Source organism: Zalophus californianus, chromosome 15 (genome assembly GCF_009762305.2).
Source record: "Zalophus californianus isolate mZalCal1 chromosome 15, mZalCal1.pri.v2, whole genome shotgun sequence".
Lineage (NCBI taxonomy): Eukaryota > Metazoa > Chordata > Mammalia > Carnivora > Otariidae > Zalophus > Zalophus californianus.
The window spans coordinates 39880658-39905202 of NC_045609.1; the positions used below are offsets into that span (position 1 = coordinate 39880658).

General features: G+C 42.7%; 2 protein-coding genes across 9 annotated transcripts; one reads left to right on the forward strand and one right to left on the reverse strand.

Annotated features, from left to right (window-relative positions):
* Positions 1 to 294: 294 nt before the first annotated feature.
* On the reverse strand, positions 295 to 15645 carry DYDC1 (DPY30 domain containing 1). 8 transcript variants are annotated; one of them, XM_027596437.1, is made up of 7 exons: positions 15554 to 15645; positions 11052 to 11214; positions 10485 to 10586; positions 4884 to 4976; positions 3725 to 3781; positions 3149 to 3253; positions 295 to 378 (listed from the first exon to the last, which is right to left on the reverse strand). In XM_027596437.1, the coding sequence occupies exons 2-7, from the start codon at positions 11196 to 11198 to the stop codon at positions 349 to 351; spliced, it is 534 nt and encodes a 177-aa protein (XP_027452238.1). In that variant the 5' UTR covers positions 11199 to 11214; positions 15554 to 15645; the 3' UTR covers positions 295 to 348. The 8 variants fall into 8 exon arrangements, with proteins under 8 accessions (XP_027452238.1, XP_027452236.1, XP_027452233.1 ...); XM_027596435.1 differs by having other exon boundaries at positions 15558 to 15630; XM_027596432.1 differs by lacking the exon at positions 15554 to 15645 and adding an exon at positions 14357 to 14433.
* DYDC2 (DPY30 domain containing 2) lies at positions 14377 to 22932 on the forward strand. The gene is given in 6 exon segments (XM_035724278.1): positions 14377 to 14506; positions 18167 to 18250; positions 18552 to 18656; positions 18909 to 19094; positions 19438 to 19560; positions 22448 to 22932. Coding segments are annotated over 3 exon segments (579 nt in total). The 5' UTR covers positions 14377 to 14506; positions 18167 to 18250; positions 18552 to 18656; positions 18909 to 18947; the 3' UTR covers positions 22757 to 22932.
* The last annotated feature ends 1613 nt before the right edge of the window (positions 22933 to 24545 follow it).

Consider the following 24545-nt stretch of genomic DNA (forward strand, 5'->3'; position numbering starts at 1 on the left):
GGGAGGCGGGATTTAAAGCAAGTTAAACCCTCCTGAGCCCTGCACAGTGGCAGCCCCTTTCACTCCTCCCAGACCAGAACTTTCACCTCAACAATTTTGTTCTCACGCTGACACACACGTTTTTTTCAGCTCATTTGCCCCTTTCCGTTGTTTGGGCCAACTCTCTCTCCTGCCTCAGAGGAATCCTACGAATAACCAGTTGCATTGGGAATCCAAAACAACCTTTTAAGGCTACCCTTGAAGCCCATTTATAAAGCTGACTTTAGAGGGAAAAAAATACAATTGGGAACTTCATGTTTTGAAACTTGAAACAAGCAGAAAGATTTATTGCTCTTAGGTTAGTTGATCCTACAAATCTTGATCAATGTTTAATGCAACCTAAAAGCAAAATAAAAAGTAAATACGATTTAATACAGAGTTGTGACTATGTAAATGAAGCTTTTTGATAGTTTCAAATTATTTCAAGTAAGATCCAAGCAAATGTTCTCAAGTATTTATTTTTTTAAAATATTTTTTATTTTTTATTAGAGAGAGAGAGTACAAGCAGGGGGAGCAGCAGGTAGAGGGAGAGGGAGAAGCAGGCTCCCCGTTCAGCAGGGAGCCCGATGTGGGGCTCGATCCCAGGACCCTGGAATAATGGCCTGGGCCAAAGGCAGCCGCTTAACTGACTGAGCCACCCAGGCACCCCTCTCAAGCATTTATTAACCCATCCTTTCTTTTACTTCTCTTGCTCCCCTTTCTTATTGTTATCCTTCTGGCACGGGTGGGGGGGGTCCTCTTCCTGGATCTGCCCCTTAAATGATGGAATTTCTAATGCATTCGCTGGAGCCTCGTCCTGCACACGCTGCACGCTCTCCGAGGTACCTTACTCCCTGCCTCTCTTAGCTCCACAGAGCACATAGCCCATAACTGCTGCCTTCCCATCTCCTGCCTGGACCTCTCTCCTGTAGTCTGGACCGGTATCCCACATCAAGTGGTCTTTAGCCAATTATATCTTCTTGTCTCAGGGTCACCTGAAATTCAACATGTCCACAAGTGAAGCCATCATTTTCATAAAACCTACTTCCTCTTCTTACTTTCCTCAACTCAACAAATGATTAAGCTCTTAGTTCAGTTGCCCAGGGCAGAAATCTGGGCATTCCCCTTGACTTCTTTCTGTCCCTCATCCTCCCAGCCAATATTGAATCCACCCAGTTCTCCCCATCTCTGCTGTCTACACCCTGTCCTAGCCCTGGTCAGTTATCCTGCAGCTGGACCATTGTAAAACCTCCTAAGGGGTCTCCCCTTTCCACACCTGCCCACTCAAATCCTCTCTCCCTCCTCTAAAATGACCTCTCCAGTCCTTACATAGACTCTTTCAGTGACTCTTGTTGCACTTGACATACAGAGCACAGTGTAATGTGGCCTGTAGCCACCTCTCCAGCTTCGAGTCACACAACCTCCCAGCTCCGTGCAACCCAGCCATAGAGCTTAACTACGCCAGGTCCTTGACAGCGTCTTACTCTCTTCCATCTGCTGTGCTTAGCTCAGGCTAACTCCTCAAGCATCATTTCCTCAGGAAGACTCATCCAGGCCAGGCCTCTCCTCTCAGTGCACCTGTCCCCTGGCCCGAGCCCCCAGAGGGCAGGGACCCCATCTGTTCTGTTCACTGCTATTCGCTAGCTCCCTGCATGGTACCCAAACACCCACTGTTAATAAAAACGTCTCTACTCACTGATTAGCACCAAGCCCTTTCAGCTCCCCCTTCTGAACAGGCCGCCAACGCCATCTCAGTCTGGATTACTGCACTGGCCTCTTAACCAGTGTCCTCATATCTCTCTCTGCATCCTCCCCTCTGTGCCAGCCTTTCTAAAATGCTGATTGCTGATTGCATCAGCCTCCACTGCCTTTAGGATAAAATCTACATACTTGTCTGGGCACAAATTACCAAGCCTTTTATGGCCTGTTCCTGCTCCCTCCCCTGCCTGGCCTCCCCTCCCTCCCTGCCTCACACCCCCCACTCTCCCCTGGGGTGGGTCTCATACTGGCTATGCTCTCAGACCCTCCCTCTCCTACCCCCAGCAACCAGTCACCAGCTTCCTATGGGAAGCCTTCCCTGATAGGGAGGGCTCTTCCACTGGGCTGGCTACCCCACTTTGTCAGTGCACATGGTTAGGTCACTAAATGGACCCTCGGCCCAGACAGTCCTGGTCTATACCCGCAGATCTGGCTTAGTTATTAACAGCTCCCCTGTTCACTCTCAAAACCTACTGCTCTGGCTGATAAATCACTTGATCACTCTAGCAATGACTATTAATTGCTTGTCCGATTGTCTGCCCCCCTCCCCCCCTCCCCCAGACAAGGTAAATAACTATGTGTTTTATGCACAACAGCAACAGGCACAGTGCCTGGTACATAGAAAACACGTCTGGGGGCGCCTGGGTGGCTCAGTTGGTTGGGCGACTGCCTTCGGCTCAGGTCATGATCCTGGGGTCCCGGGATCGAGTCCCGCATCGGCTCCAGTCCCGCATCGGGCTCCCTGCTCAGCAGGGAGTCTGCTTCTCCTTCTGACCCTCCCCCTTCTCATGTACTCTCTCTCTCTCTCATTCTCACTCTCTCAAAATAAATATAAATAAATCTTTAAAAAAAAGAAAACACTATGTTTATTAAACAAGCAAATGTACTTGTATACTGTAAAAGCATGCACTTTCATTAGGATACTTATCGGGTTCTAGTGTTTGCCACCAAGAATCAATTAGCTGCCCCACCCCCACGCACCTCCAAAATTTAACTTAAAAATTGTGTATTTCACCAAAGGATTTTAAATATATATTTGGAAGAAATTTTGAGATTTTCAAAGCCTAAATCCAAAATATATAAATCACCTTCTGCACAAGGGCACACTGTGACCAGCTCCTCTCCCATCAGTGCTGACACATTTGCAAGGAACCAGACATGTGCCCACCCTGACCCTTGTGGCTGGCGGCACACGTTCACCAAAGGGCAGACGGCCCATCAGGAATAGATGGTCAGCACCCAGGGAACTGATTTTCTTTCTCTGACACTAAGGGCTCATTTGCCAACCAACCCTGGTCTCCTATGCACTAGGCTTTCCCAAAGTCCAAAAGAAAATTTGTTTTTCACCAGCCACTTTCTTGAAGATACTTACATCAGATAGCATCGGCTCATCAAGTTCTTCCACTCTGCTCAGGTTAGGTGCCCCATATCGATCACTAATTTCAGCTAGTGTTTTGCCTGAGTCTGATGTTACATCCTACAATTGTTAAAATTCATTTCTTAATTTTAAATGAGTTCAAAAGTAAGACATTAATTTTCTTTTGATTTCGCTAAGAAATGTCTGAATTATAACATCAAAATTCAACATTAACGGAATGCACCACTACCTGTTAATAGAGAATTCTAGAAATAAATGCTAAAACTTAATTAAAAAGTACATTAAGAAACTTAAGATGTATCATTGTAAGTAAACATATGGTCAATGAATATCTCGTGACACTCTGGTTTTTAAAAATACAAACAGAAACCGAATGTCCCATTTTTATCCACTTTGAGATATTGCTTTAAATCACATCGTACTTGTGAATTTTTGTTACTAGAACACATACTTGGACTATCAATTTTGATAATTTCCTTATAAAAAGTTTAGCTAGTAATGCAATGTTAAGCTTTGCCTTCTAGGACACTCATTCATTTCACTTAACACAGAATAACTTTTCCTTCTCACCTCTGAATGTGAACTATCTTCACTCTTAGCTATATTTTCTATATTCATTCTCATCTCCTATAATATATAAAAATGAAGAAAAATATTTGAACACACTTTCCGTTTTGATTCCATGTTTTATTTTCAAGAAGTTTTATTTTTATATAATGCTATGATCAATTTAACAGCAAATAGGTCATCACTCTTAAAGGGGTGATGTGAATACATTTAGTACAAAACTGCAACTCGCAGTCTCATTTAACACTTGCTACTAATAGAAAGCTACGTTTTATTTATAATTAAACACAATGCCTTAAAAAATGAAATGATCTGAAACTTTAAACCTGAAGCCAAATTATTAGCCAATGTGACAAGTGACAAAACAGAAACCTTTCTTCTCTCATTTTACATCACTGAATCTTCGCTGAAGAGAAAGGGGGTCTATATCTCCATGGATTTATGGGCATGGGCACATGTGTGTTTATCTTTGCACACCCTACCGCACTCCGACTAAGATAAGCTTAACATCCCTGTTTTTGTTAACTACGTGTTTTTTTAAACTATGTATACAGCTTTGAATTTCTCTTTTTAAGAATCTCATTTTTTTAATTCAATTCATCCTTCCAACTTTTAAAAAAGTGCTTTACATAATGATGTTCTCGTTTAAGCCATGAATACCCATATTTTATAAAACCTACTTCTGTTTTTAATCTTAATTATGGAATAAATAGAGGAGTCACATATGAACAAGAGAGACCAACCGGCTGGGGGGCGTCTGGGTGGCTCGGCCGGTTAAGCCAAATACCCTCACTATTACAAAGAACTTAACCTTGCGCATCCGCTACCCCAGTTAGGAACAGCTGTGCCTGGACTGGAAGGTTGCTTTTACCACCATGAGAGAACTCTGCTGCTCGCAGAGCAGTTTCACACATATGACCATAGCTGATCCTTACAACAAACCAGTGAGAGACTGTTAGTAATATATTGCACTGTTATCCCTCTTTTTCAAAAAGGCGAACTGAGGTTGAAAAAATTGTAAGACTTGTCTCAGCCACGCAGCTAGTGGGTGGCACGTCCCTGAATTCCACGTTATAACAGCTGCAAGAAACACTTTGAGGGTTCTATGAGGTTTTAAATAAAACAGACTTTTTCTTTTTTTTTTTATAAAACTTCAAATTACCGTCTCTAATTGTTCTTGAGCTCTCTGTAGTTCTTCTATTCTTTGTCTCTCTTTCTCTTGCATTTCCAACTCCAGCTGGAACTCCAGCTGTTGCTGAATATTCAGAAATAAATAAGTCATATTAGCGTCAGATCAATTGCAAGGAATTAACTCTAATCACTCTGAAATGTCCCCGGATAATCAAGTTTATACCTACCTAAATTTCAGAAGCTTACAAGAATAAATGATCACAGCCACCTAATACTTTAGCTTTTACAAATATTTCCTGAAGTCTAACATAAAAAAGGAAGCTTCTTTAACCGCTAATTGGTAGCAAAGCACAATTTGTACAAAATCAAGTTATTTTCTCTGTTCTCCTTGAAGCAACAAATGAGATTGCAGTACTTTTTTTTTTTTTAGATAAAATCCTTTCAAGCATAGATGGGTGTTCAAAGAGCCAAACCTTAGTTGCAGAAGAGTGCATGAGAAAATCTTAAGTATATTATGCGAAACTATAGATAATCAAAAATATACTGGTCCCAACTCAACATATATGACACACTAGAATAATGGTCAGCAAACTAAATTCTGTGGGCCAAATCTGACCCAATCCTGTGTTTGCATAGCCCATGAGCTAGGACAGGTTTTACATTTTCAAACGGTTGAAAAATATTGAAAGAATAATAGTATTTCCTGACACTATAAAAAATTCAAATTTTGGTACCTATAAATGAAGTTTTATTGAAACACCATCATGTTCATTTGCTTACTTATTGTCTGTGACTGTTTTTGCACAATAGCACAGTTGAGTGGTTGCAACAGGGACCCTAGATGGTGCTCTCATCACTTTGTTGCTCAGCATGCTACAAATCACAGCGATATCATTTTATCTCAGGAGTTCTTGGAGTGCCACGGTATCCCTACACCATGACAGTTTTTAAATTGGTGTGTACCTATCATGTCATAACAAGAGAAGAAGTGGACTCTGAATGGTGCCCCTTTAAGATACAGTGGAGAGTATTTTATTACCAAATTAAACGGCAAAGTATGGTGTTTACTAAGCAAGAATACTTTACTAAAAGAATGCAATAAACATCAATATTACCAGACTAAACACTTACCATCACAGTATTCTCAACTCACATGAAAACAAAGGTCAGACATATTAGAATATTTTAAACAGAATTATTTCATCATAGTAAAATTTCTTCACAACAATTAAAAATAAAAATGAGGCTGCAACGAAAGCGAGTTTCCAAGTGGCTCATTTGTCAGCCAAGCAAAGAAGTTCATTTCCCAATGGTGATTTAATTAAAACATGTTTGATTTCAGTGTTCCAAAAAAAATAAACTTAAATTAAGATTATTAGCCTTTTGCTGAAAACAGTTGCTCAAAGAGTTGATGACACTGGGAGCAACATCAACAGTCAATTAAAAACAAGGCAAATTATTTTGAGCAATTTTCCTTGGCTCTTGATGGGTAGACAAATGTTCCCAACACTGTTCAGTTGTTGTTGTTTACTGGTATTAATGCTGAGTTTGAAGTGACTGAAAGATCAGCCTCTATGAATAGTCTTCATGGGACAACTACAAGCAAGAGATATATTTTCTTTTTTTTTTAAAGATTTATTTATTATTTATTTTGAGAGAGTGAGGATGAGAGAGAGAGAGAGAGTACATGAGAGGGGGGAGGGTCAGAGGGAGAAGCAGACTCCCTGCTGAGCAGGGAGCCCGATGTGGGACTCGATCCCGGGACTCCAGGATCATGACCTGAGCCGAAGGCAGTCGCTTAACCAACTGAGCCACCCAGGCGCCCGAGATATATTTTCTTTATCTTCTTTCTTTCTTTTTTCTTTTCTTTCTTTCTTTTTTTTTTTTTTTTAGGAGAGGGAGTGCAGGCATATACACTGTGGAGGGGAAGGAGGAAAAGAATCTCAAGCTGGCTCCATGCTCAGCGTGGAGTCCAACCCGAGGCTTGATCCCACCACCCTGACATCATGACCTAAGATGAATGAAATTAAAAGTTGGACTGAACCACCAAGGTGCCCCAAGCAATATTTCCAAAGAAGTTGAGAAACATTAATTCAGTACAACCAGCAGTGAAACCTGCTAAGATGTGTTACAACCAATGGTGATAAAAAATGTGTGTGGAACAGAAAGAGGCTTAGTTGGACAAATTTACAAAGCTTGTGAAAATGCAGTGTTGAAAGCCTAAGAGTATTCATCGTGTTATTCAACAGCAGGTGCTCTGCAGAAAATGCTTGAATCTGTCATGTGCTATTGAGCCAGCAGAGCCAACAGTGTCCTTCATTCATTCTTAAGAATGCAACCATCATCGGTTCTGTGGATTTTGTCAGAAACAGAAACTGAATAAATCTTGGCTTGCCCCAGCACACAGCAGTTGCATATGGCTCCACGGTGCTGACGTGTTACTGTGCATTGTGGGGCTCAGGACCAAGACTGAAATTTTTTGGAATGAGAAGAATCATTCTCAATCATTCTCAATCACTATTATCAAACCTTAAATGGCTTTGGAAATAAGCTTTGCTGCAAACTTAATAATATTTTTAAGTCAATTAAAACTAAACTTACAAGGCAAATAGCACTCAAATGTAAAACTTCACACTTGGGGAAAGCCATTTCAACAACTAATGTTTGAATCACAATGTCAAGCTGCTTTATACACTTCCCATGTAGTCAAAACCTAAAACAAGAAACTAGATCCCCCAAATTCCCACACAAATCTGCAGCAGGTATATTTCCCAAGCTCAAACTATAGGCCCAGAGTATTTTGTGGCCTTGATTTCAGTGCAAATGAAATTTCCATATCCCCAAATCCAGTTAACTGGGTAATTGAGAAGCTTTTACCAACCTTCAATTGGAAGTGATTAATCTACAAGGTAATGACATGCCAAAAAGCAAAACAAGATAAAAATCTAATAGAATTCTACATATGCCTTCCAAGAGATAAACATGGTCAAAATTATGTGCACATGGACTGATATCAGCATTTGGCAGGACTAATCTCTCAGCTATTTTCAAAGAGGAAATACTAAAATCTCATTACAGATCAGCATTAACAGATAAATGTTTTCAATCAATTTTGATGACAGGGAACGTTTTGAACTCCAACTAAATGAAATGTTATCTCTAAAAAAATAATTTAATTCTCCTCAGCAGTAAGCCTATATTCCAAAAGGAAAATTGTATTCAATTATTATTTTTAAAAAATTTTTATTTCATCGATGTAAATTTTGTGGAAATTTGTTCTCTCTTGCTATATCTACATAATATATCATAATACATACATGTCCCAGTATGTCTTGCAAATGCATTTTTAAAAAATAATATATTCTTATAAATAAAGAGATAATAAACAGTGGCTACTATTTATTTACAGAAGGTTGTTAAAGGGAATTTCTTAGTAACTCTGTATTATCCACACTGGGATAAAAGTGATGGGGTAGATGGTTGAAGTGCAAGAACATAGCATTTGATCCACTTTCAGAAACTGGTGGAGGAAGTGAAATGACTAATCTCTCAACAACACTGCAAAATGCAGTTGTTAAATACCAACCACATTGGTCAACAGAACCAGTTTCTTAACATTTTCAGGAAAATTTCAAAGCTCAATTTCTTTCTTCACACAGGAGTAAAACCATTAGAAATATACTCCAACAAGTCAAACAAACAAACCAAAAAGCTTTTACTTCCTCAGTGAGCTCTTAGGTAGAAAATGGCAGTCAAAATACTTCTCTGTTCTCAGGGCCCTGGGCTTACTGGAGAGTGCCTAAACTTTCAAGGAATTTCAAGTCAATGGCACTGACTGTGAGAACAACAGGGAGGGGACCGGAGTCCTGATGCCCCAGCTCACTTGACTCAATGGTGGGCTCAGAACACCTGTCTCTTTGCATCTCCAGCTCACTCTCTCTTAAGCTCTTCTCCAGTGGACCTTCTCTCCACAGGTCCCTTTCTCCTTCTCTCATCTATTTCTGGCCACTACACTGTTTCTTTAACGGGTCATAAAATCTTGTGCAGACTGTTATTGCCATCTTCCACTCTGGACCCAATGTTCAGGGTTCAGTGCCCAGGGTTCAGTGCCCAGGGGATCCCTTCATACTGATGAACACAATACAGCTAGAGAAGTGCTTGATTTCTACCATTGCCAAATTTTACCTAAGTGAGATAAAGTAGATGAGCCAAAGAAAGTCAAGTACCCCCACATTTGTGATGGAATTGTCTTAGGGAAGAAGAACTGCTGAGTTCTCCTCATTCTGAGAGACAGGGGACAGATACTAGCTGTAGAACCTATAAGAGGAAGGGCAGATTCTCACTCAAAGTTGGGGCAATTCTGCAGCAGACACTCACCCATTTGGATGATTGTTTGACACCCAACTCAATACTCTGCAACCTCCCCATAAGAATAAACCAAACGATTGAAAAACGAAGATTCAGGAACAGTAAAGTTTTCAACAGCTATATCCATCTCGGGTGCCTAGAAAGTTCTACCCCAGTGTCAGGGATGAGAGGTTAGGCAGAGAAGCTATTCGCCATGTCTATATTTTCCTTTTTATGCACACACCCAGATAACAGGCTTCTTTCCCTTTTACAAGTGTATAGATTTGAGTCGAGACTCTAGGGTTAAGTACTATGTGGTAGAACAAAAGGGATAACTTAAATTTCAGAAGCTCTCCATAAGATACATTAGTCCAAAAGCCACTCTGGAACTTTCCCTATCTAGTTTACAATCCGTGACTCATCCCTGAAACCATCTCTTACCAATATCTTCAGCTCCCCAATCCTGCTACCCCAAACGTACTTTAATCAAAAGTTCTGCCCCTTCCACATCGTCACTCAAATCTCTAGGCCTAAGTGGAGAAAATCACAGAATCGTAAAACCAAACCAAATGGCAACATTATAAATGTCTGGTCTCTAACTCTGACAGGGTACTCAGTGCTACCAAGGAAAGCTAAGTTTCCCGGTCAACCCCACCATTCTTCACAGTTACCATTTCAAACCCTCCCCACTCTCCTCATTCCTGCCACTTTATCACCTCATTCTTGGAAGACGATCACGGTCCCTACTTCATAAAGAAGAAAGAGTCATACAGAAACTGTTTTAGACCTTGTGCCACAAAACCTATACAACCACATGTACCTAGACCATCCTCTCCCTATCTCTTAACATCAATCATCTTCTGCCCTCTGCTCCCCCCTCCAAAAAAAAAAAAAAAACCCAACCTCCTTCCCTGAAAATCTCCTTGAAAGCATTACCTGCACTCACCATCTCCCCTGTTCCACCCCACCCCATGCACACTGCTCCCTCCAAGGTCACCAGTGGTCTTGAATGAGCACTTTGCAGTCTTGCTCTCACTAAACCAGCAGTAGGCATGGTCTCTCCCCATGGCCTCCATGAGAGCACACTCCCTGGGTCTTCCTCCCACCCCACTGCTGCTGTTTCTCCAGCAAAGAAGACATAGATACAGAAATACAGAAACATGAAGATATAAGAGAGCCATTCCTAACTCAATAGAGATAGGGAATTTTTCAACATTTGGGTTGCACCACACTGAGGCGGACACCACTAACTCCAGTCACCCCTGAACTCCCATGCTTGTCTCACCTGCTGGAACAGAAGCTCCTCTGCTTTGAGCCTCTCCATCATTTCCTGCTGTATCACAGCTAGTTCTCTCTCACGCTCCAAGTCGACCATTTCCTTCTGTCTCTAGCAGTGTTTAAAAACAATGTCACGTGAATAATTTGATAGAACAATTTATAAAAACAATCTTGAAAACATGTTAATCACCAACAAGAGGGAAAGGGGAAGCAAATTTTACTGCACTCCATTTAGAAAATGTGTAATAATTTGGGGAAATGTGTGTTTTATTTGAACAAAGAGCATAAAATTAAAATTATACCCCGGGTATGATCACAATTGTGTAAAAAAAAAAAAGTCTACAAATGTATAGAAAATCTATAGAAAAAAGATTAGAAGAAAATACCTAAAAATCTAAAAAGAGGTCTTCTGTGAAGTATTTTTTCTTCTTTCTGTTTTTTCCATATTGTCCAACTTTTTCATAATAAACGTACTACTTTTATAATAGAAATAACATTGAACTTTTTAAAAAAGCAGACAAATGGGAACAATTATTTTATGCTTCTAATTTTCTAAAAGAAGATCCCTACTTACCAGTTGCTCCATGGTCACATTTTCCTTATATTTGTAAATCCACAATGCTAAATATTCTATTGGATCCACTGGGCGAATTCTTGCCACTTCGGCAAGACCTTGAGTTAAACATGTCCCAAGGCACTTTTGAAGATATATCGACTCCATTTCTCACCTCTGACTTCTAAAAGGTAAATGTTTTTGCATTAATGCAGGGAATGTTCAATAAAGCACAATAAAAGTACAGTCCAATGAGGCCAACAAAGCATTGCACCCTGGCATGGGCACCTCCCATCAGGGATGACACAAGCAAGCTGGCTCCATGAAGCTTCTAACAGTTTCCAAAAAGACTCCACAAATGTCACAACAGCTACCTCTAAGATGTACTTTCAAAATCCTGATGGCTCTCAAGGCCAAGAGTCAGAAAAGAACAACAAACAAAACCCCGAACCAGCAAAGGGAAGGAAATAACAAAGATTAGAGCAGAAATAAATGATATAGGAGCTAAACAAACAAAAAACAATGAAAAAGAAAAGAGTCAGAAAAAGGGATACTGTCATTATTGTGAAATGGCTACATGCCAAGTGCATGTCTCACTCGATCCTCACAACATGGGTAATAAATCAGTGTCATTACCCCCGCTGTGTAGATGAGGAAGCCCAGGCACAAAGAGCTTATAAGTCAACATGGTGAACATGGGATGCATATCCAAATCTTGATTCCAGAGTCATTATCTTAATGATTCAGATGTTCCTACCAGGCCACGAGGGTCAGTTTTAGAAAACATCACAATACTCCACCTCAAAAAAACACAAAAGTCCATGAATCTCCAAGGACAAAGGATAAAAAAAAAAAATTCAACCATCAAAGAATAGCATATGAAGATCCTCACACTTTGGCCCCAATTTCTTCTCAGGCTCACCTCCAGACATCTCTTCTGCCTCCAGCATATCCTGGGCTCTAACTACAGTGAACATTCTGACATTCTGCCAGCATACCTTGCACACTTCCATCTCCAAGACTTTTGCACATAATTATCCCTCACTATCTCCCAGCTTAGATTTATCTCCTCATCTGCAAAATGTAGGTCATCTCTCATTCCCTGAGCCTTCCCAAGCAATGCAAAGGAAATCCTCCTTCTCCAAGCAACTCGCACAGCACCTGTCATCCAACCTGAGACTCATCTGTGTACACACACATCTGTCCTCCCAAGACAAGTTCCTCCAGCTCCTCAAGGAGTGTGTTTTAATCACAGGGTGAGCACACTGGCTTCCCTTGGAGGCAAGTGAGTGAGTTTCTCCACTTTCCCAGTAATGTTTCAGTATATTCAGTTATGATGATGGACAGGAATAATCTTAGACCAGATTTGAAGGAAGGAAAGAAGGAAGGAAGGAAGGGGAAATGTAGCAACCACTGTACTTTGGGTGCTTTGAAAAAACTGATCACCCTCAAGTTATCCTTATGGAATCCAGTCATTTCTAAGAATCTAATGAAATGTATTCATTATTCAACAAATATATACTGAGTATCTACTATAGGTCACGCATGAGCTGAATATGAAGGAATAGAATGCCAGCATGTCTAGTCCTGTCCCTGTACAAATAAATGCACTGAACATTCTGCATAAAATTTCAGAAACAACAACCTCCTGAGGTTCATAAACCCCAGTAGCGCTCTCTCTCACTTGATGGTGGTGAGTGTATAAATTGGTATAGCCCCCACAGAGAGGAATTTGGAAATATCTAGAAAATTACACAGGTATTTACCCTTTGAGCCATCGATCTCACTTCTCACATGTTAACTTGCAAAAATACAGAGTGATGGGCACCTGGGTGGCTCAGTTGGTTAAGCGACTGCCTTCGGCTCAGGTCATGATCCTGGAGTCCCGGGATCGAGTCCCACATCGGGCTCCCTGCTCAGCAGGGAGTCTGCTTCTCCCTCTGACCCTCTTCCCTCTCATGCTCTCTATCTCTCATTCTCTCTCTCTCAAATAAAAAATAAAATCTTAAAAAAAATACAGAGTGATGATATATGCACATAGTTATTTTGCCCCGTTACTTAAACTAGTCAACCCCATCCAAAAGTTCATCCTTAAGGGACTGATGAGATACAGCTGCACAATGGATCACTGTGCATATATATTATATAAAAGACGTGAAGAAGATCTCTAAAACAGGGAGTGATCTCTAGGACATAGTGTGAAGTGAAAAAAAAGCAAGATGCAGAAATTGTAGATAGTATGCCACCTTTTGTATTAACAGCAGTGGGGAAAGGAATGTGTATGTGTGTACATAAATGTAGTCATAAAAACTTAGACTCTACAAACTGGCACGAATGAACTGAATTTCCTTTCAAGCTGGCATTGGTGTCTAACCATACAGAGAGAAGGATTATAGTATTACAAATGAGTTTGAGACACAGTATCTACACTGTGCTTCTTCAATGGGATATACTCTCAAGACAAAAGTAACTGCAGTGACATCTCAATGTCATCTGAAACGTAAAGCAGGTTTCCTGCTGCTGTTCCAGAAAGATAATACATGGGAAAGGGACCATGTCCCCAAGGGAGAAACCTCTGGCCTGAGAGTAGCATCCGATCGAGGGTCTGTCTCATATCTATGAGCATAGATTAGCTGAACCCAGGTAAGCTCGTTACTTGGCTTCTCATGTTTCCTGTCCATGAAATGGAGGTAATAGCCATCTCATAGGTTGTTGTAAGGAATGTTAATTTTCATATACACCAACAGGCATCTCGGCTCAATATAAGAAAGCCCTTTCCCAGAGAAACAGCCACCTCAAGCCTGGAGAGGTTGTCACAAGAAATAGAAAGAAGTCCTTTACCCATGCCTAGGAGAAAGCCCGCCAGCCTAGTGGGAAAAGAGGGGATTCCGGATTCGGGATTGCCAGACGTAGCACATAAAAATACGGGATGCCCAGTTCAACACAAAATTCAGAGAAAGAAGGAATGACGTGTTAGTACAGTGTAGTATAATACAAAATCATTCGTTGTTTATCTGAAATTCACAATGAACTGGGTGTCCCGTGTTTTATCTGGCAACCCTCGTTTGGGGGCGCTTGGGTTCATTTTCCTATCCTGGGTCTACCGAAGAGACTCCCGCCTTCCCCGTCCCCTCGATCCGGAGCCGCGAGGCCAGCGGAGGAGATAGGGGTGGGGGGGGGGGGAGGAGGAGGAGGAGGAGGCGCTCCCCAGGCGCTGCACTAAAACTTCTCTCCGCCCGGAGAAGCCTAAGCCCCACACCGCTCACAAGGTCCAACGGCCCAAACAGCCGCCCCTGCGGGAGCCCCGCCAAGCACCAACAACCTGCCTGGGCGAAGGGCGCCCGCGCTCTGGACGCGCACACTCGACGCGTGCGCCTACCCTCGCCCCGCGAGTCGCGTCCCGTCGCTAGGCAACGAGCACGCGCGCCTCAGAACCCGAAACGGCGCACTGCACAAGGGCAGGGGCGCGCGGAGGGGTGAGCGCGGGGTGGGGCGCCGGGAGCGGGTGAGGGGTGGAGAACGCGCGGCGGAGGGGAGGGGCCGCGACAGTCGCGGGCAGACGGCGCGCGCGGGGTGTGGCGGGGGCGCCCCACAGAGGAAGGAGCGCCGGGGTGGGCGAGCAGAGACTCGCCACCTGGGGCTGGGAGGAGGGGGCGGCAGAGAAGAAGAGTCGAGCCGGCTAGGCCGGTGCACACTGGGAGAGACAGGGGCGGCGGGCTCGAGGGGAGGAGCCGCAGGGGGGCCACCTGCCCACCCAGGGCGAGAAACCCCCACAGCCGCCGGCCGGAGGAGACGATCCCCGGAGTTCGATGGCCCGGGATTTTCACGGCTTCGCACCTTTGAGGTTGCTGGTGACCTCCGCTTGGTTCCTTTCAGAACCAGCTCAGGCGCCCCCACCTCCGGGAAGCCGTGCAGCCTCCACCAAGCCAGAGCCATTGCAGTCTTCCCTGACCTAGTGTTTTGTGTACAGCACTCTGCTAGCATTTCCCACGTTCTGTTTTAATTTATGCTGGGCAGTGCTGGGCAGGAGAAGCCTCCGTAAACGTTGGTTGAGACAATAAGTACCAGAGTGGGCACTGACAGATGGACGGGAGCTTGGGCTCTTGCCTGGGTTAGCAAGAGCCTTCACTGGATTAAGTCAAAAAGTATGTCCTGAGCACCTACTGTGTGCCTAGCACTGGTGATACAGTGTGAACAAAGACCATCTCTATGCTTGTTGCCCTGCCTACTGAGTTGCAAGGCCATGAACAAGGAGGGGCAGTGTGAGCTGACTCCCGGAGGAGCTCTGGGAAGAATAGGCCCCTCCGCCTTGGTAAGTGTGCCTGGTGTTTGTGGAGAGAGGGCTGTAAAAGGCATCCCTTTGGCCCCCTCCCTCTCCTGGCCTCACACTGTGGCTCTGTTATTCTGTCCCTGCTGTCTTTGCATCAAGTTTTAGTAACTGTCAGGGCCCCTATTTCATTGAGACCATTGTTGAAAACGTGCAATTTAGAGCAGAGACTTACTCCAGAAAGCCTTAGCCATACCTACACAGAGAAGCAGGCATTCGAGGGTTGTGGGGAAGTGGAGAGCTTTTCCGGAATGCAGAGCTGGTGATCTGTAGATCTGTAACTGAATCATCCGGGGATTTTGTTAGAATACAGAATCTGAATATGTAGGTGTGGGGTGGGACCTGAGAATCTGCGTTTTGACAATCCTCCGGGTGATGCAATGCTGCAGATCATGGACCACACTTGGAGTGAAAGGGAACTGGATCCCAGGACCCTGAGATCATGACCTGAGCCGAAGGCAGACACTTAACCAACTGAGCCACCCAGGTGCCCCCCAAATTTAGTAGCTTTAAACACGCATTTATTCTCTTGGTAGTTTTTGAAGCCAGAATCAAAAATGAGTCTTACAGGGCTAAAACCAAAGTGTCAGCAGGGCTGATTCCTTCCACAGGCTCTAGGGGAGAATCCACATCCTTGCTTTTTCCAGCTTCACAGGCTACCCACAATCCTTGGCTCAAGGCCCTGAATCACATCATCTTTTCTCTCTCAACTTCCACCATCACATCTCCTTGTTCCCTGTCTGACCTTACTGTGTCCCGATTATAAAGACCCTTGGGATTACAGTGTGCCTCCAAGGATAATCCAGTATTATCTTCCAATATAAAAATCTGTCATCACATCTGCAAATCCCTTTTGCCAGACAAGCTAACAGATTTCATAGGTTCCAGGTATTCGGACACTTTGGGAAGCCATTACTCAGTCCTACCACACTGTGTATTTCCAAAGAAAAATTACATTTTCTTACTCATATTTCATTGACCCAAACCAGGATATTTAACCGTGATACACTTTTTGGGGGGGCGGGGAGGGTGGACATGAGGGCAAGGACATGAGGGCAAGCAGGGAGAGGGGCAGAGGAAGAGAGAGAGAATCTTAAGCAGACTTCACACTCAGCACAGAGGACTTCATTCACACTTAGCACAGAGCCTGACGTGGGGCTCAATCTCACGACCCTGAGATTATGACCTGAGCCAAAATCAAGAGTCAGACATTTAACCGACTGAGCCACCAGGCACCCCAACCTTGATACACTTCTATTATGTCATGTACAATTCACATTCAGTTTCCCCAACAACACTTCATAAAATTCTTTTTTCTGGTTCAGACTCAATCCAGAATCATGTGTTCCATGAATTTGTTAGGCCTGTTTAGGCTCCTTTGATCTGGAATGGTTCCTCCTCTTTTTTTGTCTTTCACGATCTTGACATTTCTAAGAGTAGGGGCCAGTTCCAGACTGTCTCTCAATTTGGCTTTGTTCGTATTTCCTCAGTTAGATTCCAATTTTGCATTTGGGCAAGAATCCACAGAAATATATTTCATCCCCCTAAGAAGTGCATCCCATCAGGAGACACATGATGTCACTTTGTCGCTTTCTTAATGATGTTTCCTTACATGGCTTGATTAAGGTTGTATCGGGCGGGTCTCACCACTGTAAAGTTCCTGTATTTCCTTTCAGAATTAATACATACTTTGTGGGGAGAAACTTTGAGGCTATATGAATATCCTATTCTCTATCAAATATTCATTGAGTTTTAGAACTCACTGATGATTCTGGCTTGATGCAGTTATACTGTGATGGTTACAAAATGTTGATTTTTTTTAAACTCCATTATTCTTCCTATGTTTATTAGTTGACATTCTACCTTAAGAACTTGCCTTCTCTCCCATTCACTCACTTACCAATTTTTTCTTATATCGATTCACAGATTTTTTATTTTACCCAATTAGTTATAATCCATTATAGCCAGTATTTATTTCAATGGTCTAATTGCGCTAGATTGGGTGAGTAGCTGCCCAATCTGCTGGCTCTTGTGTCCTTAACCACTTATTTTCTAGCATTTTTCTACTTTGTGGGACAAGAAAATGCTCCAGGCTTCTTGGACCTTTCCTGCCCCAACCTTAGAATTCAGCATTTCTCCAAGGAACCCTGATTGTTCTTAAGTGGTGAAGGCTATTTCAAAGCAAGTTCCCTACACTCAGTGTGCTCATTGCTACTTAAGTGTTTTTGCCTCTAGCCTTTTGCAATGAAAAGAGCTAGGAAATATATAACTTTTTTCTATATACTTATCTATGTATCTTTCCTTCCTTAAACTGAAAAACGCCTCCAGAAAATGTTAAGACTGGAACCGAGCCTTTATTATTCATTTTATTATTAACTCTTTTGGACTTAAAATGTGTAAATTTCAGCAATATGGAGGTGATCAGAAATAGGTGTTAGTCCATTGTATGTCACAGTCTTCCACTATAATAGCTAATATTTGTTAAACACGTACTAGGGCACCTGGGTGGCTCAATCGGTTAAGAGTCTGCCTTCGGCTCAGGTCATGATCCCAGGGTCCTGGGATGGAGCCCCACATCAAGCCCCGCATCGGGCTCTCTGCTCAGTGGAGAGCCTTCTCCCTCTCCCTCTGCCCCTCCCCTCTGCTCATGCTCTCTCTCTCTCTCTCTGTCAAATAAGTAGAAAATCTAAAATATATATGTATATATTTATTAAACACCATGTGCCAGGCTAAGTGCTTTACATGTATTTGTTATCTCTTCTAACCCCCACAATTATGAGGCCCATATCTTTATTATTTTGTTCTACAGATGAGAAAAACAAGTCTCAGAGAGACCGGATGACTTGTTGAAGATCACACAGCTAATAAACGGCAGCACCAGGACCAGAACTTGGTCTGTCTGTTCCCGGAGTGTATGTTCAGACTGCGGTTCTACGTGGCCACCCCTAACTTATGGTCTGACTCAGGCTACATTGCCTCTAGCTCTGGAAATCTGATTAATAGTAAATGCCGGGGCATCAGTTCAACCTCAAGTAGTTTCTTGCTTGAGCACTAGAGTAGAATAGTGTGTTATGCACTGGCAGAGCTCATGAGCATGGGTAGCTACGGTGCCTGCCATTCTCCCTCCCTCTGCTCCCCAGGGCTTCTCCGTGGCCCCTTCTGAAATAAATAAGCCTTTCTTATCTATGTCACAGATGACTGTACCTTCCAACCTCACACAGCTTGCCGGGTCCTTAGAACCCCTCCTGGGACCTCCTGCCTGTGAAATTATTTCCTCCCTAGAGATGTGTGGGTAAGGGGTAAGTGGAGACCTTAGCCACCCTTAACCACAACTATATCAAGCTCCCCTCCGGCCTCATGACCCCCACGACCTATTTATTATCTGACCTAAGATGGTCGGAGAGCTTTTAAAAAAAAGTCCATTTAAATATAAGAGCAATTGGCAAGTATGTATTTACTGTTTCTTTTGGGAAGGGTGGCATCCAGAAGTATCTCATATGTATCCTGAAATAAATCCGAATTGACTAGAATGTGTCTATTTTAAAAATCAGATTCCATTTATAAGGTAGTGTGACCCCGGGCCCACAAGGATGGAAACTGACTATCTGAAGAGGTGCTTTGGCAATTGCCTGAGCCGGGCACTGGCAGAGGTGGCAAAGGTTCGGCCCAGTGATCCCGTCGAGTACCTGGCTCACTGGCTTTATCATTACAGGAAAACCACTAAAGCAAAAGAAGAGGTGTGTATGTGCTCAGAGTTGTCTTGGGGAGGGCTTTCCAGCTTTCTCACGGTAATTTGAAATCCAAAGCAAGATTCCAGAGCTAGCCCAGAAAGTTTCTTGGTTTTTTCGACTTGTGAGATCCGTTAGGCCCAGATATTCCTGAAGAGTGGGGAGTCTGGGGGCTGAAGAAGGACTCCAACTCAGAGGAGTTGAGGGATTGGTGGGTTTGGAGCTACTGGCAGGCAAAAGCTGATCACAGGAGCAAACAGGGCCCCCAGCCTGTGGTCTGTCCCAGTGAGAGCAAGCCCATTTGTACAGGCTTCCCAGGGGCTGATCTGACGCAGCTCCCCTCTCACCTCAGGAGAGCCAAGAGATGATCCAGCTGAAGGAAGAACATGATAATAGCCTCAAAGAAACCAAAATGACAGAAATGCTGAAGCAAGAAGAGTGTCAGATTCAACAGCAGCATGCAAAGTGCCACAAGGTAGGGAGGGAGGAACCCAGCAGCGGGCAGGTGCACAGCCCAGAGCTGGATACCGGGAAATCCACAGGTCAGCAAGGCCAGCACCCAGCGGACTGAGGCTCCCAGAGCTTGCTTCTCTCCGTCTTCTTATGGTTATATGTCCACCAATCTTATTGACAATCCTGGTCAATGAAAAAAGGAAATGTCAAGAGGCAATTCCATTTTAGATTGCAGGAAATACCTTAGATGTTACTCATTTTAAAAAATCAGATTTTTAAAAACTCATAAGTCACTTGGAACTCATATATATTTCCTTACAAGATCCTTTGAACCCTTTTCAAAACTTATTCAGTATTTCAGAAACCAAATATGGTTATCAGTGTATAATTCAGGTATATTGTTTTATTTATTATCTACTATATACCTCAGTGTTTTAGTTACTGTGTGCTATTTATTTATGTATCAAGCCACAGATTGTGTCTTCTCTGTGATGCTGTAATACTGGTTGTAAATTATTACCTTCTTGTAGTTGGAAACAGCTGTGTGTTCATTAGCCTGACAAGCTTATCTTTTATTTCCCATGACTTTTGCCACCACCTTCTGAAAAGTACTTCGTGCAGATGTTGTGCTTTCTATAAAGTGCATGATACTGGACAGGGAATCGACTCACGGGGCTTGATATCTGACATTTTTCCAACTATCACTATATCCGGTGCACTAAAATCTTCAGTGCAGTCTCGTACAATTCACGAGCTTTTGCTAGTTTCCAAAGCCGCCTCTGATGAAGAGACATGAAACCATGTCTAACCGCACTAATATGCTCGACTCTCCTCAATAATTCATAGATTTATTTTCCAAGGTTGGGTGTTTTATGGGTAAATTAAGTCAAAAGAAAGTAGTTTCATACTACTGCTTGTCACTAGTCTAAAGGAATTCTCACTCAGGAACAGTTCATTCTTTGAACAGGTGCCAGGAGACGATAAAGGGAAGGTCATGACGCAGAAGCTGTCATCCCCTTGTTGCCCCTTGCTAACACCATGCTTCCCTGTTAACAGAAATATCAATATATATAAGGTTGGGAAAGACTTCCGAAACTCCACCCTGGTTTCACGATGCCTTTATTAAAGAAACCTTCGCTCACATTAACGTTTGGAATTGTCCCACTGAGTTGCACCCTGGAGGTTTTACACCCTGTTGTGATATTCCTTTGCAAGATTTAGATGAGTAAAAGGTATGCTGTTCTTTTGCCAAGTGTGAGACAAAGGCCATTGTCAGGGAAGTTGGGAATGAGAGCCAGCAGGATGCCTGGACTAAGAACAAGTTCTCACTTTTAAGAAAGAACTCATCCACAGATTGTGATTATGGAACTTGATGCCCTTTTTTAGAAGGAAACAGAGAGGCCCAACAGGGATGTTAAAACAAACTTGCCAGGGAGAGCTACTCTCATAGTAAAAATTGAAAGAACTGGGTAGAGGGCAAAGAGGTGAAGATACCTCAAATAGGATGAGATTCTAAGTTTTCATTTCTCCTTGGCTCAAGGCAAATTGCAAACTATTCCTTGCTTCTGGTCATTTTCAGATTTTGAGTCACTAGTGCTATAAAACCTGGTCTCAAATAGGTCTAAGATGGGTTGCATAAGATTTCAGCCAGGCTACTGATGGGTTTTTATGCACATACTCAAAGCTTTGCAAAATTTCCCTTCATATCTTAAAACCATCATTGCTTGCATATACCTTAGAAAGCCTTTCAGTACCCCAGTGGATGTGTCAAAAAGAGGAGTAGAAACTGCACTATGTGTGGTAGAAATCACATCCAATTATAGCACTCAAGAAGAGATGTTCAGAGGAGATAACGTTTGAGTCAGACCTAGAAGATGCTAGCAAAAGTTGCCTTTGTATTGGTTTCTCCTTATTAAGCTGAGGCAGTTTTGAGTAAGTAAGCCATGATTCTAAGTTTGAAAACAGCCCCTTTGTTTATAAAGATGTAGCCATACAAATGTTTTATAAATACATTTTTACGGGGTCAATTCATAGATTTGCTGCATATAGTTAGAAGGGTCTTACAGATCACATGGACAAATATTTCACAGACCTCTCTGCAGTGCCCCACAGGATCCATTGTACATAGTATCCACTGGACAGTGCACGAAAATGGAAGTAGAAGTGGCTGGGAGAGCATAAGCTCCAAAGATTCCTCCCTAACCAGGGACTGCAATCACATAGATGTAGACTATGGGATATCCTCTTATACCTCACTGAGACCAAATTTGTTTTTTCAATCTTTTTTCTCTGTTTTAGTTAGGGTCATTTCTATTGATCTGCCTTCAAGTTTACTGACCTTGTCTCCTATAATGCCCAGCATGCTATTTAGGGAGTCAGTGAATTTTTTCATTTTAGATATTGTACTTTTCAATTCTATAATTTCTATCTGGTTCCTTACTATAATTTCCATTTTCTCTGCTTATCTACCCTAACTTTTCACTCTTTATGCCCATTTTTTCTCCTTTAAATGTTTGAAAATATTTGTCATAGCTGTTTTAAGTCCTTGTCTGCCAATTCCATGATCATTGTCATTTTGGGGTCTCTATTAAATACTTTTTTTCTAGGATATGTTTTGCATGTCTAATAATTATTACTTGTGTGCCAAACATTGTAGATGATACTTTGTAGGGAGTCTAGATTATGTAGCTTTCCTTTAGACGATGTTGAGTTCTCTTCTGGCAGGCAGTAGAATTATTGGTGAATCATCTTGATCCTTAATCCTTGATTTGTTTTATACTTTTGCTAGAGCAGATCTGTTACAATTTTGTTATTAGTCTTGGGCACAAAAATGGCAGTGTTGTGTTCTTGGCATACTGAGTGTGTTTCAGTCTCTGCCAATGACTCTTTTGCTTTTTTGTTTTGTTTAGCCGCTGGTATCTGTAGCTAGTTCCACAAAGAAGACCGCATTCATACAAGAGAACACAAAACCCCTTGAGAACGATGGCTTGAAGCAGGAATCTCTGCCAGGTACTTCCAACATGATTCCAGGAATGCCTCAGTAGATTCCTTCTCGAGAGTCTTCTGGCTAGACTGACTGCTGTGTCGAAACTCCCCAAGAAGTAAATTCCTAGGCTTTTCAGCATGAAATTGCTCCTCAAATGCATCCTGGCTCCAAATCTCCTTCTTATCAAAAGGTGGATGATTCTCATGACTCTTCTCTCAAAGCTACAAACTGAGAAAATGGCCAGCTAGGGCTCTGACCTCAAGATGGTAACTATGTGAATTAAACCAAGATTGGAGGGGCTGTGGAAGGAGGTATCTTGCAGGGGACAGACTCTCCAGCCGAGGTTCTGTTCTGGTAGCTATGAAAACCCCTTAATCATGTAAGCATTTGAACTACTGATAGGATAAAATAAACTCATAAGGATTTCAAATAAGTAACCAAAAGACTTTTTCCTCTTGATTTATTTTTTTATTTTTATTTTTATTTTTATTTTTTTGTATTAGACAGTGAAAACACATCCATCTCATCATGTGTTCAAGTCTTGACTTTAGGTGAACTTTCCAGTCCGGCCTAGAGTGTTTACACATGTCCTAGAGTGTGCCTGTGTCACTGACAACAGGTATTTTAAAACAGATCCAATGACAGTAAAGCTCAAAGAGAGGGTGTTGTAGCCACACACCAAGAGGGTATGAAATGGTTATTACTTCCACGATGAGGCTTTTGGATGAGAAGAAGATGGGCTTCCCAAGCTGTCTTGAAAAATGGATTGAGGTAGCAAGGAAAGGAGACTGGCTTGGGGTTTGTACCTCCATCAGGGGTGGACCCAGGTAGGAGTTCCCGTCCTTGGGGAGAGGGCTGCCTGGCTTGAAACTCTCGCTGTGCCAAAGTTGGGAGCATCTGAGTTTATCAGCTTGCCCAGATGTGGGGAAGAGGGAGAGTTGAAGTCTACAAGCTGTCAGCAGTCAGACACCAAAAAATGGAGTCAGACTTTATCACAGAGGGCAAACCTGGGAAACTCTGAGTGGCCTTGACCCACTCAGTCTTTGAGTAAAGCACTCTGGGCAGGTGCTGAGGTCCTTACTTCTAATTTGCACCTGGTGGGTAGGCATGTAGCCATACTTTCCAGAGTAGCTGGAAAAAGCGAAAGGATCCAAAAACCCACACATGGAAGTAAAGAGAGCTTTGTGAGGGCCCGGTGGTATCTGCAGCATCCCAATAGAAAGTGAAATCCAGGAAGCTTGTCCTCTACCTGGGAGCGGTTGTCTCTTGGACATCACAACCTGTGTGAGGTAAGTTGTTACTTCTGTCTACTATAAGGGATTCCATACTTTTGCCTTTGATCATTCTTTGGCCCCAGTGTTTGCTCATATCACTGGGCCATGAAAATGTAATCAATTTCTTCTGAGGTTTTGTTGCACCCTTGCCAGATTTGGCTTTTTGGTTGCTGTTATTTTGTTACCGAAAAGTTGTTACAATGCACTTTCTTGTGCACAGATCTTAGAAAGTCTCTGCCGGTCTATCTATGCATTGCTAAATCAAAAGATACCGGTGTTTTGGGGACAAAAGACATGAACAGACATTTCGCCAAAGAGTATATACATATGACAAATAAGCACATGAAAATATACGTTCAACCCCATTAACCATTACATAAATGCAAATTAAAATCATAATGATGCATCACTACACATCTGTCAGGATAGCTTGAGTTAAAAAATAGTGACAACAGGGGTCCCTGGGTGGCTCAGTCGGCTGAGCGTCTGACTCTTGATTTTGGCTCAGGTCGTGACCTCAGGGTTGTGGGATTGAGCTCTGTGTCAGGCTCTGCCCTCAGCAGGGAGTCTGCTTGGGATTCTCTCTCTCCCTCTGCCCCTCCTCACTGCTCTCTCGCTCGCTTGCTCTCTCTCTCAAAGAAATAAATAAACCTTTAAAAGAAGGTAACATGATGCAGTTAACTCTGGAAGACAGTGTGGCAGTTTCTTATAAAACTAAACATGCAGTTGCCACAGAAGCCAGCATTT